Source organism: Dromaius novaehollandiae, chromosome 13 (genome assembly GCF_036370855.1).
Source record: "Dromaius novaehollandiae isolate bDroNov1 chromosome 13, bDroNov1.hap1, whole genome shotgun sequence".
Lineage (NCBI taxonomy): Eukaryota > Metazoa > Chordata > Aves > Casuariiformes > Dromaiidae > Dromaius > Dromaius novaehollandiae.
Window position 1 is genome coordinate 21,463,422 of NC_088110.1, and position 17,666 is coordinate 21,481,087.

At 43.2% G+C, this 17,666-nt stretch overlaps 1 protein-coding gene across 2 annotated transcripts; it reads left to right on the top strand.

Moving 5' to 3' along the window:
• Positions 1–422: 422 nt before the first annotated feature.
• Positions 423–17,413, top strand: KLHL36 (kelch like family member 36). 2 transcript variants are annotated; one of them, XM_064519757.1, is made up of 5 exons: positions 423–559; positions 1,323–1,404; positions 5,469–6,542; positions 7,404–7,561; positions 14,033–17,413. In XM_064519757.1, the coding sequence occupies exons 2-5, from the start codon at positions 1,345–1,347 to the stop codon at positions 14,586–14,588; spliced, it is 1,848 nt and encodes a 615-aa protein (XP_064375827.1). In that variant the 5' UTR covers positions 423–559; positions 1,323–1,344; the 3' UTR covers positions 14,589–17,413. The 2 variants fall into 2 exon arrangements, with proteins under 2 accessions (XP_064375827.1, XP_025948362.1); XM_026092577.2 differs by lacking the exon at positions 423–559 and adding an exon at positions 961–1,176.
• The last annotated feature ends 253 nt before the right edge of the window (positions 17,414–17,666 follow it).

Genomic DNA, 17,666 nt, shown 5'->3' on the forward strand with positions numbered 1-17,666 from the left:
CACCACCCCTGCCAAGCAGGAGGCACCCGCACGTCGAGAGGGGCGGCCTGTCCCTCCGCCGCTCCCCAGGGCCGTTATTACCCTTCGGGCCTCAATCAACGGGAGCAGCGGCAGGGCCACACGCGTTGCCGAAGCGGCACCAACCGCCGGCCACGTATCCCCGGGGTCAGGCAGCTGCCCGTCGCGTTTAGGAAGATCGCGGCGGAGCTGAGCGCTCCCCGTCACGGCCCTGGGCGCCGCACACCAGCCCCGGGGGCGCCGCAGCCATCGCGGTTTCAGTCCCTGCACAGGGGCCGCGACGCCTCACCACAGCCCGGGGCACCGCCGCCATTTCCTTCCCACCACCCACCTCCCCCGCCCCGCCCCGCCCCGCCCCTCCGCCTGTGCCCGCCCCGCGCCGCCGGGGCCCGCTCCCCATTGGTCCCCGCCGCTGTCAATCCGGCCGGCATTTCCTGGGCGAGCCATGGCCGCGGCGGCGGAGGGGAGCCATGCCGCGGCCGCCGGGGGCCCTGCGGCGAGGCCGCCCGCCGCCCGCAGCCCCTAGGGACGCCGCGCTGTGGTAACTGCCCTCCCCCGGGTCCCCGCGGGCGGCGCCGGGCCGAGCCGAGCCGAGCCGAGCCGCGCCTGGGGGCTGCTCCGCGGAGGCGGCCCCGCGCCCGCTAACGGCCGCCCGGGTAACGGCCGCGGCGGCGGGGGGCGGCACGGGGGCAGCGGGCACCGCGCTCCGCCGCGGCGGCAGCTCTGCGCCCCCGGGGAGCTTTTTCCCCCCGGCCTCGTCGCTCCCCCCGCAATAAGCGCTGTGGAAACGCAGCCGGTGCGGCTCAGCCGGGGGGAGCCAGCGTCGCCCTGCCCGAGGCCGGGGGCTGCAGGCGAGCGGCCGCCCGGCCTTCACGGGGCGGGGGAGGCCGGGGCGCGGGGTGGCCGGGCGGGACCCAGGCCGCCGCTCCGGGAGGCGCCGGAGCCGGGGGGTGACATTGCTGGGCGCCGCCAGGAAGCGGTTTTGCCCCTGGGGCTCTGGCGAGGAGTAGCGGTGAGCTCGCAGCCCGCGCCTGCAGCGCCGTGGCATCACCAGTACCCGTGCTGATCTCTGGTTGTGCAGCAGCGTGCGCCGAACTTGTTGGCACGGCAAAGCGTTAAAAAAAGTGAGAAAACAAGATCCATCAGGGAGCTGAAACGGTATATATTTATTTTTAATCCTACTATTTTCAAGCGGCAGATCAGCACGTACGGGCCTTTTTATGTGTTTTTGTTGTTTATTCAGCACAATGTGGCTTTTTACCACTTTGCGTATGCCACTGACAAGTTCTCTGCCTTTGTTCTAGACGTGCTGCAGATCGGCCTATCATGGAGGGAACCCGGCAAACTAGGATTTGTCGTCCACACAAGATAAGTGAATCCTCAAAGGTCGGTACATCTTGTATTACCTGCCAAAACAAGTTACAAAAATAACTGCTGTTCCTGAGAATGGGACTAAGAGGCTCTGCAGTAGATGGACAGTGTTGGAGGAAAGTGGGGAATATTCGGAGTTTCTAGAAAAGATACAAAACCAGTGATCTATCTGCTCAAATATTCTTGAAATATGAATTTGCTATGTTGTGCTTAAAAACAAAAAAAGTAGCAGCAAATGGGCATCTGCTCATTGTGACTCATAACTTACAAAAGAAACCTACATCACTGCAACACAGTATTTTTTCTACAACAGAACTTAAGTCATTAAATGAAATATATGTTGGAAACTTTACGTATTGATCCATCTCATAAAACTAAAGCTAGCTACAGAAGCAGAGTTAGGCTTGCTTTTTAAACTTAATCTTTTGTTTTGTACAGAATGGGAGCCATGATCCAGCAAACAATAGTTAATCCTGTAAACTCAGTGGGATGTTTTCTTAGGTTCGTGAGGTTCATTTTCTTTGTCTGGGATCTCTGTCGGCACAAATAAATCGATCTCTGCTGGGAATCCCAGAAGTCTATCTTAAGTAACTCTTCATGCAAAATCAGGATGACAACCTACATTTTATAAGATGTTAATTCGGCAGTAATTGTGTTCATGTTGTTTCATGTTGGTGAAAACTGCTCTTTTTTTTTTTGTTACAGTGTAAGCACTAGGTTACAGGCATTGCAGAGCAAGCATCTACCTACCACAGTTAGAAAAGCAAAACTATTCAGTGCCTGTGTCTATCTTATCAAAGTTGAATGAGACAGATCTTATTTTCTTTTGCCTCACTGAGGAGTAGTGATACTCCATTAAAAATCCAAAAGAAATTGGATACTTGAATCCAAAGGAAGTTAGGACTTCTACAGCTCTAATAATGAACGCTTAAAGATACAAAGAACTAATTTCTAAATGCATCCCTTCCAATATAATCTTTTCCTGAGTGCTGATCCTATATACCATTTAAAGGTTTAGTCTGAATGTAATAATAATTTGTTACATTAAAAATTAATTAACTTGACAGCGTTATGTTGTCTTCTTGCTGAGACAGCAGCTGTCACTATCTGTTAAACTTAGAATTACTGGTTAATGTCAAAGTTGTTCAACGGAATATAAATAACTTGAGAAAGCTGTTTGTGTTTCGTGTAAAATTTGTCTTGGTTTTGAAATGTGTAACTATCATCTTGTGTTTCTTGTTCGCTGAATGAATGGCTAACTTGCTGAGTGGCTCAAATATGTTAATGTATTCTGAGTCCATTCGGTGCCATGAGTAATCATTTTATGCATGGTTTCTGAAGTGGCAGCAGTTCTACAGGGCAGCGAGGATTTTAGCAGTACAAGTTGTCATAAGTATTCGCAGTCAGGATTGCACTGCTGACTCTGCAGCCAGTTAAATAAATGGGGATCTTCGGCAGCTCTTATATTCTCATGTAATCTCGTTATGCAAGATGGTGGTATTAGAGAATATTGAGAGAGATGATCAACCACTTAAAAGGATGAGAAGGAATGTGGTTTTGGTTTAATCCAATAACTTTGTCTCACGAGTCAAATTCAGAATGAGGTGCTGTAAGCTGTTGGCTATTACCTCTGTTCATCCTGTAAGAAACCCTTTCTCATAATTGCCTCAAATGTATGGTTTGTCCTTTGGCATGTTTATTCTTCTTCCTACCTCCTCCACCTCTAGGCCTCTGCTTGGGCACCTGTGTGACATCAGCATCTCTCAAGCTAAAAAAAGAGGATAAAACCTTTACAATTTTTAAAGCCCATACTTTTTTTTTTTCCCCCCTGTTACAGTTCTCTGGCAATTATATTGTTCGGTGGAAGTTATTTTGTTGTCTGTGCTATAGATTGTGTTTTAAATTCAGAGTATGAGGTATGCTCAGAGTTTTGGCCCAGAAAACTTACAATTACTGAAGCCTGTCTAGTTAGATTGGTTTAACTCTGTATACTTGTATGCAGTTGCTCTAAAAGAAGGCTTTTTGGCAGCTTAGCCTCCGTTGTTTAGAAAAAAGTATATGCAAAGCTAAAGAGAAACCACTTGGATATAATGTTAAGGGTATTCATTTGGGAAATTGCATCTGATGAAACTTTCTTTGTAGATGAGGTCTAAACAGAGAAGCAGACAGAAGCTCAGATGTATGATGCCCCCCTCTTTCCCCAGTGTCAACAAACACAGTGTGATTGTTATAAAGTGGCCCTTGAGTTTTCAGTTTGGAGAGGATGTAAAATGCAAATTCCCATATGGGAGTTAATAATAATAAAAATCATTTATTAGCTGCAGGATGAAGAATTGCATGGTGAGCAATTGCAGGCCTTTGGGGAGTGGTCATGTTCCCTGCAGGTTCTTTCTGAACCTGCCAGGTGTATATTTAGGGCTCTTTGAGTTTCAGGACATGATCCTGAAAGTAAATCAGTAGGCTCTGTTTTGCTGCAGAAACCTGTGTCTCTGTGCATAATGTTATAGAAGCAGGTCTTGCTATGTATAAAAGAAATGCTGCTATACTGGCTAAATCTTATCTTTCCCAGCGTATTTGGTTATTAATGTGGATCTGATCTTTGGCAGACTGCCTGTCACTGTACCGCCAACTGTTAAAAGGCAGATGTGGGAGGTCAGGCTCCCGAACTTGGTATTAGCTCAGAATGACTGGCTGCCGTTATGTCTGGACAGTGGTGAGCTGTGTGCATTAATCTTGGACATCTTGTATGAAAGTATGGTTACCAAATTATTTACACAGAGTGCATATACAGAGTCAGGTTTCCATGCAGCAGAAAAAGCTTGGCTCTGGGACTTGAACTTTCCTCATCCAGGTGCATAGAGAAGTCTCCCAGTGAGTTAACCAACCCGTTGATGGGTTCGCCAGACAGAAATAATCATGTGCTGTCTATCTGGGAAACTGAAAACGCGTATTTATGATTTTTAAAGGAGTAAATGGCAAGCAGTAGTTTGAGAAAGGAGAGGCTGAATGACTGAAGGCTTGAGGAGAGCTCAGGTCAGCTGTGCAACCTTTTCCAAAATGTCTATAGCCTGAGACACCCTTTTAGGGTCAGAACTCTGTGGGAATAGAGTCTGAAGGTGCAGAACTGAGCAAGATCCAGAGTCCTGCAGCCAGAAATGTTTAGAGCTAACAAAATGTTTCCAGGCTGGTTCTTTTAAGACTGGTAACATAAGTCTGTGCAAAAGAAGGGAACACTGACTGCTTGCTTCAGGAGCTCTACGGCACATACAGAGCTAGTGAAAAGAGTGTCTGGATCAGAAGCGTCCCAGAAGGGCAATTAACAGACATATTCTGAGGGCATCTTCCCCTTTCAAAAAAAATGTATATTTAGTTGAATTCATTAAAACAAAAACTACCTTGGTTTCTGGAAGCAAGCAGTGGTCATATGGGAATAAGTTACCAACATATGTAGCTTTGCATGTAAATAAACAGCTACTGTTTTTTGAATGCAGTGTGCGTGCCTGGAATAATATGGAAAGACAGACAGGGATTTTACCCTAACGTGCTTACCAATGCAGAGTTCTGAAAAGCTTTAAGAGGGAGTAGCTGTCAAGTAAGCACTAACCCAAACAATACATGGGATGAATGAAAATTTGGCACAGTGCTGCATGTGTGTCTCCCACTCCAAATATTTAGTGTGTAGCTTGGTTGTGAGAGACTATGTGAAAAGTCATTTGGGGGACAAATAAAAAAGGAAATGTCAGCAAGATATCTTAAAGACAATGAGTGGAAGAGTTTCAGAAAATTATGGTCTTATAAATCATGAAAGAGGAGGTTTGGATGCAGTGTTGTGGAGGAGATGGGAGTTAATTATGACAGAAATGGATAGTAGGAAGGGATAGAGCCTGTATAGGCCTTTCAAAGTGAAGGTGAGGAGCTTAGGCTCATAGTATGTCACATGCCGACTGGTTCAAATCAATTGCAGCACAAATAAGCTTTCTCTCCTGTGTGTGAATATCTGTCTTGAGAAAACACTTCAAGAATGCTGTCGTTTCCCTTGCTAAACAAAACATCAGTCTGATCCTGTTTGTTTATCACAGGTGTACAGATGGGACGACCACTCTAGTCTTGTTCTTCAGAGTCTGAATGAGCAGAGGCACCGAGGCCTCTTCTGTGATATTGTCCTTGTGGTGGATGAGCAGAGAGTCCCTGCCCATCGGAATCTCCTAGCTGTTTGCAGTGACTACTTCAACTCTATGTTCACTATTGGCATGCGAGAAGCCCACCAAAAAGAGGTTGAACTCTTTGGAGCCTCTTATATTGGTCTCAAGGCTGTGGTAGATTTCCTGTATGGCAGTGAGCTGTCTTTGGATGGAGGCAATATTGACTATGTGCTTGAAACAGCTCACCTGCTGCAGATCTGGAAGGTGGTCGACTTCTGTTGTGAGTACCTTGAGAATGAAGTCAGTGAGGAGAACTACTTGTACCTACAAGAGTTAGCCTCTATTTACAACCTGAAGCGCCTTGACTCCTACATTGATTCTTTCATCTTGCAGAACTTTGGCACGCTGTCTTTCACCCCAGACTTCTTGCAAAATGTTTCCATGCAGAAGTTGTGCCAGTACCTGGACAGCAGCAATGTGCAGCAGGAGTGTGAGCATGACTTACTGCAGGCTGCCTTGCAGTGGCTTACCCAGTACCCGGAAAGGGAGAATGAGGCTTACCAGGTTCTGGATAACATTCACTTTCCTTTGATACCTAAAAGTGATCTTCTCCATCGAGTCAAGCCTGCTGTTTGCTCTCTTCTTCCCAAAGAAGCAAACTGTGAGGGTTTTATAGAGGAAGCAGTGAACTATCATAATAATGTCACTGCTCAGCCGGTGCTGCAGAACAAACGGACTGCTCTGAGAACTAGCGAGGAAAGGCTCCTCTTTGTGGGTGGGGAGGTTTCCGAACGGTGCTTGGAACTGAGTGATGATACCTGCTTCTTGGACATCAGAAAGGGGCAATGGGTAGCAGAAACCCCTCTCCCAGCCAGACGAAGTCACCACTGTGTTGCAGTCCTGGGAGGCTTCATCTTCATAGCCGGAGGCAGCTTTTCAAGAGACAATGGAGGGGATGCAGCTTCAAATCTCTTATATAGGTATGATCCCCGCTGTAACCAGTGGATAAAGGTGAGACTTGAGCTGTATTATATCTCTGTTTAAAGTCCTTAATGTTTGGAGTGTGGTGTTCATTTTTTGGTGGAAGGAAGATGCTCATTACAATAGTCAACATGTAACAATGTTTGCAAAAGGAAAATTGGATTGCTTAAATGGGAAAGCAGCTATTTGAATCCTTTGTGTGAATGCTTTAGTTACACATGCAGGGAAAGTGTTCGGGGCAGATTTTCAACTTCACTGAGGAACTAGGCATCTAATCTGTTGAAATTCCTGTTCAGCTCCTAACTGCAGGTCTTTCAAATTACTTCTGAGAATAGTGCTAGAGTGAGTCTACAGAGGTGATTGCTTAGCTCATCTTTCCCAAGCAGTAGTACACATAAATCAAAACTGGGTCCAATATAAAAAGAAAATGCCTCTGACATTTGTCAAATGTCGCTTTGCTAAATGTCTCTTAGAACAAGCTATTCACTTCCAGTCGTATTGTAAAGCCCTGCTGCTGATGCAGGACCTATAAAATATTACACTTTTCCTGCATTTTTGAGCCAGTAATCCTCTGAGATTCAATTCTGGTTTTGAGTGCTTCCAGTATACTTTTATTCATGGAGTTTTGCAAGGTGACCCGTGTAACACTGAAACATTTATAGGGTGGCCTGTTTTTTGGATGCTTTCTGTTGTCCCCTTTTTTTTGAAACGGAGTCCTATGTAACATGGTACTGCAGGAAAAACAAAAGTATTTTTTGAATGTAATAGATCAAAACCAGTAGTTCTCATTTTCAAATTAATAGGGAAAAAACTATCCTCAGACATGAATATACATTAAGTCAGCCTGCTTACCGGATATTTGAAGATGTCAACATGTTATTTTTTTGACAGGTTGCCTCCATGAGACAACGTCGCGTAGATTTCTACCTGGGAGCTATTACCGACATGCTGGTAGCTGTTGGTGGCAGGAATGAAAATGGGGCGCTTTCTTCAGTTGAGACCTATAGTCCTCAAAAAGATACGTGGTCCTATATAGCAGGCTTGCCAAGGTAATAGAGATAAGTTTGGAAAGTTAGCCTGTGTTTGAAGAGTGGCGGTGGAGGGAGCTTACCTGATTTTAGCAGGTGACTGACTGGGTATCCCTAGGAAGGAGGCAAAAGGAGAAATAACCAACATTGTATCAGCAAGTAACATACCATATAAGCAGTAATTGAGCAACCCTCTCTTCTGGGCAGTGTGCTTCATATCAGCAAATTGGGTTTTGATTTCTGTCCCGAGGTACACCTGAAGGAAGGAAGGGAAGAGGCCTTGTAATTTTCCTTTCTAGGTCTTAATACTTTTCCAGAAGTCACTCGGAGCTGAGTCTTTTCAGAGGCCCTGCTTAGGTCTTGATCAAAGGCTTTTATAATTTGTTTGGCCTTACTTTGCTGCCTAGCTATAGTCATTTTCCTTGTAAGGTGTTTGTCTTTGGCTGTTTATATTGGCTTTTGCAGATTCACGTTTACCTGTATGCAAATACCAGATATCCTTGGCAAATGTGATATCCCTCTCCCGAGGCTTTAGTACTGAAGCTCTTACTGTAAGTAACAACAGCGCAGGACATTACTTGTACCTGGAATCAGCATTTGGGTGGTGACTTTGTAAGGCTAGTAGGATAGCATTTAATTTGCAAACAGCTATTCAGATTTTATAGTGTTTCACATTCTCAAGAATTACAAGGGTATTGGCTATACAGGTGGTATTTTCACGACATCTGGAACCTGTGGCTTCAGCAGTAGCGCTTGCTTTCTTAGTGGCATCATCGACAAGGTACTTGCAATTTGATTTTTAGAGTTTAGGTTTTTTTTCCTTATTCCCTTAGCTGCAGAACTGCAGAGCCCTAGGCAGCCAGTGAAGGCACAGAAGCCTGTTACCCAGTTCTATTTTGGGTAGGTGCTGCAATGCGAGTCTGATCCAGACTAACAGCTGGGCTTGAGTGCTCTTAAGAAGCAGGATGCTTGTTTTCTTCTGCTCATGTAAGCAGATCTGGGAGTTGTGGCTACACAGCACCATCTTCCCTGGAAAGTTGCATATGAGAGTATCTTTAGTTCCTATGCTCTTTTGTTAATTGGGGTGACTTGTGAGACTCCAGTAACATCTCACAGAAATTGTAGCACAGTTGTTTCAGACACATTTTTTAAAGAAATGTAGATGTGGCGTGACTGCCTTGTATGTTGTTTAAAAAAACACTTGCCTGGGAACAGGGTTAAATTTTTTTTTTTTTCTTTTTCAGCCTGCTTCCCTCTCCCCGCTCCTCTATATAAAAATGGTCTTTGGCTTAAGCCGACCAGATTCTAAGCTCTCTGAAAAGGGGCAATCTTGTCTGTCTGTTCCTACTGCTCCCTGTGCATTGGCTTTGGGAATTTTGCAGCTCTGGCATTTAAAAGTGAACCTTGGTGAGGTGGGGGCAACGACTAATTTTTGGTTATGTTGGCAAGCTGATCAGTTTGGACTAGGCAAATGTTCCCCTTATGGGAGAGACCCCAGTTATATCAGCTTAGCTGGTTGTTAAACTGCAGGGTTAAACTAGTAGTGCTGTGACTATTTTAAGCTATTGCTGTACTCCAAAGAAATAGTCCTGTGTCCTGTCTCTCCCTGCCTGCTCTGTCCTGCTCCTGTGCTAACTCTCCCTTGTGCCAGCTCAGGTGTTTGTACAGCTGCATGAACAGTCTAGTTTCCCATTTTTCCCTATAGCTGCTCTCTTACCTGTTAATACATCTTTAGTTACATCTTAATGGACACTTAGTACCTACAAATTTTCTGGCTTTCCAGCCTTCTCTCTCCTGTTTGGGAACTCCCGCACTGGGCAACATACTGTTAGCAGCAATGTTTTTTCTATACAGAAGGAATAAAGTTAAAATAACTGTATTCAGGTTGCAAAAGGCAAAGATCAGTGCCGAGGTCAACAGCAGAAACTATCTGAAAGCAGGTACGAGCTAATGCCACTTGAGCCCCAAGAAGAAGGTGGGCTGCAGCAGGTGTGGACAACTGCTGGAAGGGAGCGGGGCAGTCCTTTACTGGTGTTGTTCAGATGTATTTGCTGACAGCAGAGGAAGAATGAGAGAGAATTTTGTTATCTATTCAAGGCTAGGAGAATGCATGCTGGTTGCAGTTGCTTCTGCATATTCTTCCCATTTTCCCTTCAACATACTCTTCGTTCTCTGTCATGTTTTTCTCCCCTTTCACGTGCTTTTGTTTCTCATACCGATTTTCATTTTTTTCCCAAATGACATCTTTCCCAGCCCTAATCTAGCATTAAGTCTTTCTTCCTCATGTAGGAGGAATTAGAGGGTCCAGTCCTCTGCTTCCTTACTGTCATAGTCTCATCAGAAAACACGTTCGACTGTATCCCTTTTGTTTACCACATTTTCTGTCTTGTCCTCTCTGAAGGGAACATCCACAGTTGCTTTTAGAAGGGGGGTAGTGGGTGGGGGGCTGTTTTGGTCCTCTTAAGTGCATGGTCACGGGAAGCAGGCTCCCTGTCCCTAGCTTCTGACTGTTCTGACTGTGTTGCTTCTGACTGCTCAAGCCAGCAGCTGTATGGCAAACTGTTCCTTGGAGTGACAGGCACATGTTCTGTGGTGATGGCTTGTGCATAGCTGGGTTAGAGCTGTGTGGGGTGGGATTTTCAGAAGTTACATTTGCTAAAGATTTTATTCGGAACATGCAGGTAAGGATTTTTTCTTTCCAAAGAGTCATGGCATGCCATGTGTGGAGATTTTCAGGGGAAAGGTAGTGGTTGCATCCTTGATACGCAGGCCTCCTGTCCACTTCCGAGTTCTACGTCCTTGAACAATAATGCTCCTCAAAGAAAGAGCTTTGCAGACTCTTCCCCCACCCCTCAGTGTGGTCAAAACAATGTGTTGTTTTCCCTAACCACTTTTCTTGGAAAGGAGCTGAGCTGTTTTGACTGAAATAGTGCTGTCTTACTGGAAGAGAAAACACCACATCCTGAGGCAGATGCTTAATTGGAAAACTTCAGCCAACCTATCTAAATGATGGAGCTGGTCCAAGTCTGCTACAAGTGAATTTTGCGTGAACCTCATCAGGGTTCATGGTTATAGGATACCTTTCCCATTCCTAAGAGAGGTGCTATATTTTTTTTTTTTTTTAGCTATTCCTCCTGTCTCTTTGGGAGCAGTTGCTGCCACAGTTTCCAGTCTGGAAGGGAACAGCAGTAGGTGACTAGCTTGGCAGAGCAGAAGCTGGTGCAATGTGTTCTCATCTTGAATAGACTTAGCAAAAGTGTGCTGCAGGCATCAGTGAAATTAATTTTGTGGCCCTAGGTTAAAGTTTGGCAGAACAACTGAGAGCAGTTGTACGAGGAAACATGTTGGAACAGGTTAATGAATGATGGTAGCTGTTCTACTAGTTGTATCGTGAATAATCTTGCAGGGTTGCAACAGATGGACTCTTAAGATTCTGAGTAACCACAGCTCGCCTGGACTTTGGTTGGAGTACAGGATTCCCAAAGTTTTAATAGAGTTGGGCTGTGTGTGGCATTCATTCTGTTCAAGAAGATAAATCCTAAATTTTTCTAGAGCTTACCGAATGGTGTTACTGTGACAGAAGCTGTAATTTTTGCAGCATTATGTCTGGGAAGGTTATTCAAAATTGGCGGTTGGTTCTAATATGTTCTGAATTAGAACTTCTTTTTCCTTAATGCCTCTGTCTTTTCTGTCCACTCTCTTATAGATGATGCTGCCAAAATGCTTGTTGCTTGCAGTTGGAGAATGGCTGGGCCTGTTGTATTGAAATGTCCTGTTCTGTTGTACACTTAAAAATGCCACTGTTTAAACCACAGGGCCTATAGGAAGCATTCTTTTTGATTGTTTTAAATTTTTGTATTGTTTCATGCAATTTCTTATTAATTTGAAGCCTAGTATGTGCAATTTTGGATGAGCTTTTCATAAATTAGTCTAAGTGAAAGCATCTTAGCCTGTTTCAACAGGTAATCTCCCTATATTGAAAAAATAATAAATTCACAGCCAATTTGATGCTTCAGATATGATTGCCTTTTCAAATTACTGTTTTAACTATTGTTGTTCACTGGACGTACCCACTGGTTAAGGAAAAAAGAAAAGTTTCAGTGCTTTTTGTATAGCAGTCTATGCTAGACTGCTTGCATGGGCTTAAGAGGAAGAGTCTACCACCTACCTATATAGAATTCTGCTTTCCTGTTAACATAGGGAATAGTTTAGCCTATGTCACCCAGGGTCGGTGAAGTTCATTACATTCAGCATTTTTGGTTTTTAATCTTTAATGGGATTGCTATCAGCAGTACGATAACCCTCTGCTATGTTTTGGATTCAGTGTCACCATACTCTTCTTGTTTTGCCTCCTAAAAGCTGTCTATGATCTCATACTGCCTCCATAGTGTGCTGTACTGTATGTCTTCCAGGTAGCTTGTTGGTTAGAAGATGTGGGTTTAAAATCCCACCCAGTTTGGGAAAGGCAAGGAATGTAGGTTGTCCATCCCGTTTCCCAGATAGGTGGTCGAGCTTCTCAGACCCACCCCTCTGTGTGCGTAGAGAAGCAAAGAGTATACCAACCAGACTGGGTGTCACAGGAGACTTGGATGCTGCTCCACTTTGTAGTCTCTTAGGGACAGGAATTGGGAGCCCATCTATACTACACACAGCATTTCTGGAAGGTGCAAAAGCTGGAATGCATGTGCCTAGGGAACTTCATGTCTCATGGAAGCACTGAGCAGGATTTAGGTGCCTCCATGGTTAGGCAGATTGTGAGCTACGGAATTTTTGAGACGCCTTTTTTGGATGAGGTCTTATAGCTATCCCTGAGGATCTTTTGTTTTGATGTGTGTGTTTTTGTTTTGTTTTGTTTTTTTTAAATCTTGCCTTTAAGCTTTTAAAGCAAGTGGCTAAGAAGTGATAGAGTTCTAAAGTCTTCTCTTCAAGTTCTCCAGGGATGGTACTGCAGCCCCTACAGCTGCAGTGTCTGTCCTAGGCATGCTATATACTTAAGCCAAGTGCGTCAAGGATTTTTGTTTCTTGTAGCAGGAGCTTGTTAAAACAATCTGATTCAGACGCTGGTCAGGGATCAGAGAGCTTGGTAGGCCTCTAGAATAATAAGCATCTTTTAGTTTTTCTCAGAAGTATTGTGCTTTCGGGGTAAATGTCTTTTCTTGCTTTTCTTTTCCACCTTTTCCCTTGGCACAAAAGTGCTTGGTACTTTATGTGTATGGAAGAAGTTATGGTACAGTTTGTGTAGTTGAGACAGACTATTACCATGTGAAATAAAACAGCTCAAGGTTCTATCCACATTCAATTTTGAGCATATTCAGGCTTGGTTCAAAAGCGTTCCAGGCTAAAGCAATGTTGACGTAGGTTTGCCTGCCATAGAGGTTGAGGTATCTTGAGTCCTTGACTACAAAGGATGGTAGCAGAGTGCAGTGTGATGTGTATATTGCTCTGCAGCCCCATGGGCGTTAAATTGTTTGGGCTTTTTGTAGCAATGTATGAGCCGGTTTGTCATGGCCGGTGCTGCAGCTACATCTTTTGACCAAAAAAAAAGAAAAGCATGTGCAGGAAGGGTGTGTTCAAAGAAGCCGAGGCTGTCCCTCATCTTAGCATTCTACTTTGAGTTCAAAGGGGTTTGGTCAGAAATATCCTTATGCAAAGTTAAGAACAGCCTCAAGAACTGGGTTTGTAGTGGCTTAATTATAGCCAGTCAAAGCGATTTTCTCTTTGCCCTATGGAAACAGCATATATGATGTTGGTTTCTACCAGCTTATTTTGTCCTATTTCAAATATGTCCTCTGATCTATGATTGATAAGGTCTGACTTGTTCTGAGGTGACTGGAGAAGTTATAACCTGTAGAGCAGAAGTGATAGAACAGACAGGTAGATCATGAAAAGGACATTGGACGTAACATGCCTGTAAATAAACTGGGCTGTGAACATTGGTGAGTAAGAACTGATTCATGATCCTGAAGCTGAGGAAGGGGAAGGCAGTAGTAGTTTTCTTGTTGGTTTTTCTTGGTTAATCACTACTGTTAAGTCTGACAGGTATCATGATTATTTCCTCTTTCTGTCATAGAATCCCTTGCTGAGATGTGGATTTTTTCCTCTCAGGCCCTCTCAGACTGATCCAACCCAAGCACTGGAACAGAAAAATGGGAGAGAAGGCCATGCCAACTAGAGCAGGATGGGTTACTTCTGTTGTATGACACACTGTAGAGGATGCCTTAAAAAGTGATTGTCATACCTTAGTGCTCTGTAGCGAACAGGTATGAAAAGGATGCCTTAAAAAGTGATTGTTGTACCTTAGTACTCTGCAGCCAGCAGTATGAATATGGAGAAAAGTTACTGGGTAACTAACAGGATTAGGGATTCTCCTGTCTTCAGTTACCATTAATTTTCTTGTTTAGTATCAATCCTTGTTAAATGCTGGGTATCTGTCTCAGGTATCTCAATAAAATCCATAAGTACTAAGATGGACTCTTTGTTTGCCTGTCCTAGGTTTACTTATGGCCATGCTGGAACAGTCTACAAGGAATTTGTGTACATTTCAGGAGGCCATGATTACCAAATTGGCCCATATAGAAAAAATCTGCTCTGCTATGATTATCGCACGGATGTTTGGGAGGAGAAAAGGCCAATGATCACTGCCAGGGGGTGGCACAGTATGTGCACCTTACAGGACCATATCTATTCCATTGGAGGCAGCGATGACAACATAGAAACCATGGCCCGTTTTGACATTCTGAGTGTGGAGTCATACAGCCCTCAGTGTAACCAGTGGACCAGAGTTGCTCCTTTGCTGCAAGCAAACAGTGAGTCAGGGGTGGCCGTTTGGGAAGGCAAGATTTATATTCTTGGAGGCTACAGCTGGGAAGAAACAGTCTTTTCCAAAACAGTCCAAGTTTATGATAAGGAGAAAAATAAGTGGTACAAAGGAACAGACTTACCCAAAGCAATTGCTGGTGTGTCTGCATGTGTCTGTGCATTGAAACCGAAAACAGATGACAAAAAGAAAAAGACAAAAACAAAAAAACATCAAGATCGAGGAAGATGACTACTTCTGGATAACCAGCCTTTGAGGATGGACTCCAAAGGAACTTCGTATTTAATCGTTTCTTTCTAACCTTGATTCTTTCCTTTCCTTTTCTTTTAAAATGGAAACAAAAGAAAGTGTCTTCTGAGACCTCAGAAAATGTACAGTTGAATGTGTTTTTTGGATTGAGCTAATGTTTAAGGTTAAAAACAACAAAAACATAAATTCCAAAACCCCCTACCCCCTACCACTGTATAAGGAGTGAGGTGGCAAGAGAGGTTATGCCACTTTTCTGAATGTTACGGTGTAGTCTTTTACTTCTGTGGTTCATGGCATTTCTACGCACATCTTATTCTATTGACATTTTAAAATAAAGTTGAATTTTTGGCTGAGGTCATAACGTAGACAGGCAGAGTACAGAGTGTCCAGTTTAAAGTTACAGAGCAGTTCAGAGGAATTCAGAAGCATTTGCTAAGGAAAAAAATGAAATGGAACTTGGACAGTGTTGTAAATCTTGAAATTTTTGTTCCATTAAATTTCATTTACAGTATGTTTTTGAGTTGTTAGTATCAGATTTCTGGAACACACGAGTGTTCAAAGAGACTTGCTTTTGGTGAATGCAGATCAGATCAGCTTGTTGAGCAAGTAACTCCCCTGTACTCTTAAGATTCAGAAGATGTTACTATGTGGCTAAACAAATAGGAGTGACATGGGCTTGGAGCGGTAGCATTGTAAACTTAGAAATCTGGGAAAGATGACATGATTTTTGCATCCCTTGGTGGCAGGAACTTTGCAGCATTTTTCATAACATAAGAGCAAGCTTTGCTTAGACTTCAAAATCTGCCCCAGACTCAGGGGGAAAAAAAACACTGAAGAACTTGGAGATTTGAGGATTTGGTTGGAAACTGTATAGTTTGCCTGGAGCTTCAAAGCAGATGGAACTGATACAGTTCATTGAGAGGTGGCTGAGTAGGTAACGGGGGAACAAATGGCAGGAAGAGCCTCTAGGTGAACCTGGAGCAAGAGTATGTCCTTCTCAGCCCCTTCAGGCAGTAGAAGCTAGGATCTGCTTCATTCACCTTGGGGCTCACAGTGGTCATCATTAGTATCCAGTGGGGGGGATGTACTGGGCACATCTGCTATCAAGAAGCTGATTAACCCAGGATGATAAATTGGGATTCAGTAATGCTGAAGAAAAGCAACTTGGATTTTTACCTGAGCTAATAGGCTATCTTCCCCCCCAACACACCTTGAAATTCAAAATGTCTTTTCATGAAACTAACCTTTTCTGATAAGCCCTGAGTTGCAGTCCCCACCAAGCCTATCAGAAATGCAACAGAACACCGTCCCCAGCAAGAAGGTTTAAAATGGAGAAAACGAAACTATTCTCAGGGCTGTGTTTGGGAGCCAGACAGAGGGACTGCGAATTGCATGTTAGCCTGTGTCATGCTGTTCTCTGCATACCAAGTAAAGCGATTTCAGACCCAAGTGTTAGTCCATCCTCGACAAACACAGCTGATTCTGCTGCAGATATTAAAATTCCTCGACTGTCTGGCCAGCCTTTGGTCGTTCACCCTGGGGCATTTTACAAATGCACCTCTGATCTGGAAGAGGTTGATCACCAGCAATCTGATACAACTGCTTTAGTTATTGTAATAATGCCAGGCCACAGACTAGTATTCCTCCTTTCCAAAAGAAGAACTTTTTAGAAAGTTTGTAAAAACTTTTATACTCTTTTATAGCACATTTTGCTAACTCAGTCTCTCGTTTGCCATATATTACATTATTTACTATGGAAGCTACTGCTCTGTAATTGTGGCCCTATTGTTGCTGTCAGGAACTCATAACTGGATGGATCTTTTAGTCTTTGCATAGTTGGTTGGGATGTGATGCAGCTGTTAAAGCAGCATTTACATTCTCAGCATTGTTAGGCAGTCAGCTATAATTGTGACTATTGTACAGCCTCTTTGCTGATAGTCCAGCTTGTCAGACATGCTAATAAACATTCTTTATTTTCAGCTATTGGTGATCTGCTGAGTGGATTTCAAGAGCTTTGGTTTAAAGTTCTGCTGGGGAGCTACTGCTTCTTTCCCCTCCACCCCCCTCAGTCCTCCTTTCATATCTCCCTTGTCATACACCATAACCTTGTATTTCAGACTTGCCTTTTTTTTCCATCTAGTGTACGTACAGTTGATATCCTGCTACCCCCTTTTTTTTTGTAACTCTTTACCTCATTAATTGGAAAACGCTAAGAAAACATCTTTTGCACTTAAAAATGTCATTAGAAGCTCTTGTAATTTAGAGAACTCCTAGACATATTACAAGAACTTGTGTTGAAAGAAGTACCTCTCAATAAATTCCTGGGGTGCAAGAAAGTTACAGGACTCTTTCCCAGTGCTAAGAAAGGATTTGAGAAAACTAGTTATGAGATGAATTTTGTAAAACTCCTTGATTTTTTTTTTGATGTTTTAAAAAAATGCCTAAGGCATTAGTCTTTCACTTGCATTAATGAATTTGTTTTAAAGACTTTGTACATTGCATGAGGTAATGGTTATTCTTTTTTTATCCTAAAAATAAATACATTTTGGTTATGACAAACTCACTAATGAGTTCTTTTATATATATATATATATATATATATATCTGAAATCCTTGCTATGTTGACTGACAACTCCCACTTAACTTTTGGGGAAGTTTTCATGTGTAAGTATAGAACAAAGATTTCAAAGACGTGCTTTGTTTCTGTTAATTGGTTGCTTGTTACTATATTTCCCCCCTTAATTAAATGTGCTTATGTATTACATTGATGTCTGAAAAAATAAATCCAATTTAGAATATTGTATTCATCACTGTCTGACTTGTGTGTTGATTTAGCTGGTGTTTTCTCTACTGATAAGCTGGAAATAAGTAATTATTTTAAGGTGGCATTAATACTAAATGCAGACATATTAATAGGCAGAACGCAAATGTAACAATTTGAACTGACGTAGAAATATAAAATATTATATGGCTCATCCACATTTGCTTCCATCATGCTCTAAATTATACAGTCCTACATAACTTTTCATGTTCTTTTTGCAGCTGTGACAAAAGACCCAA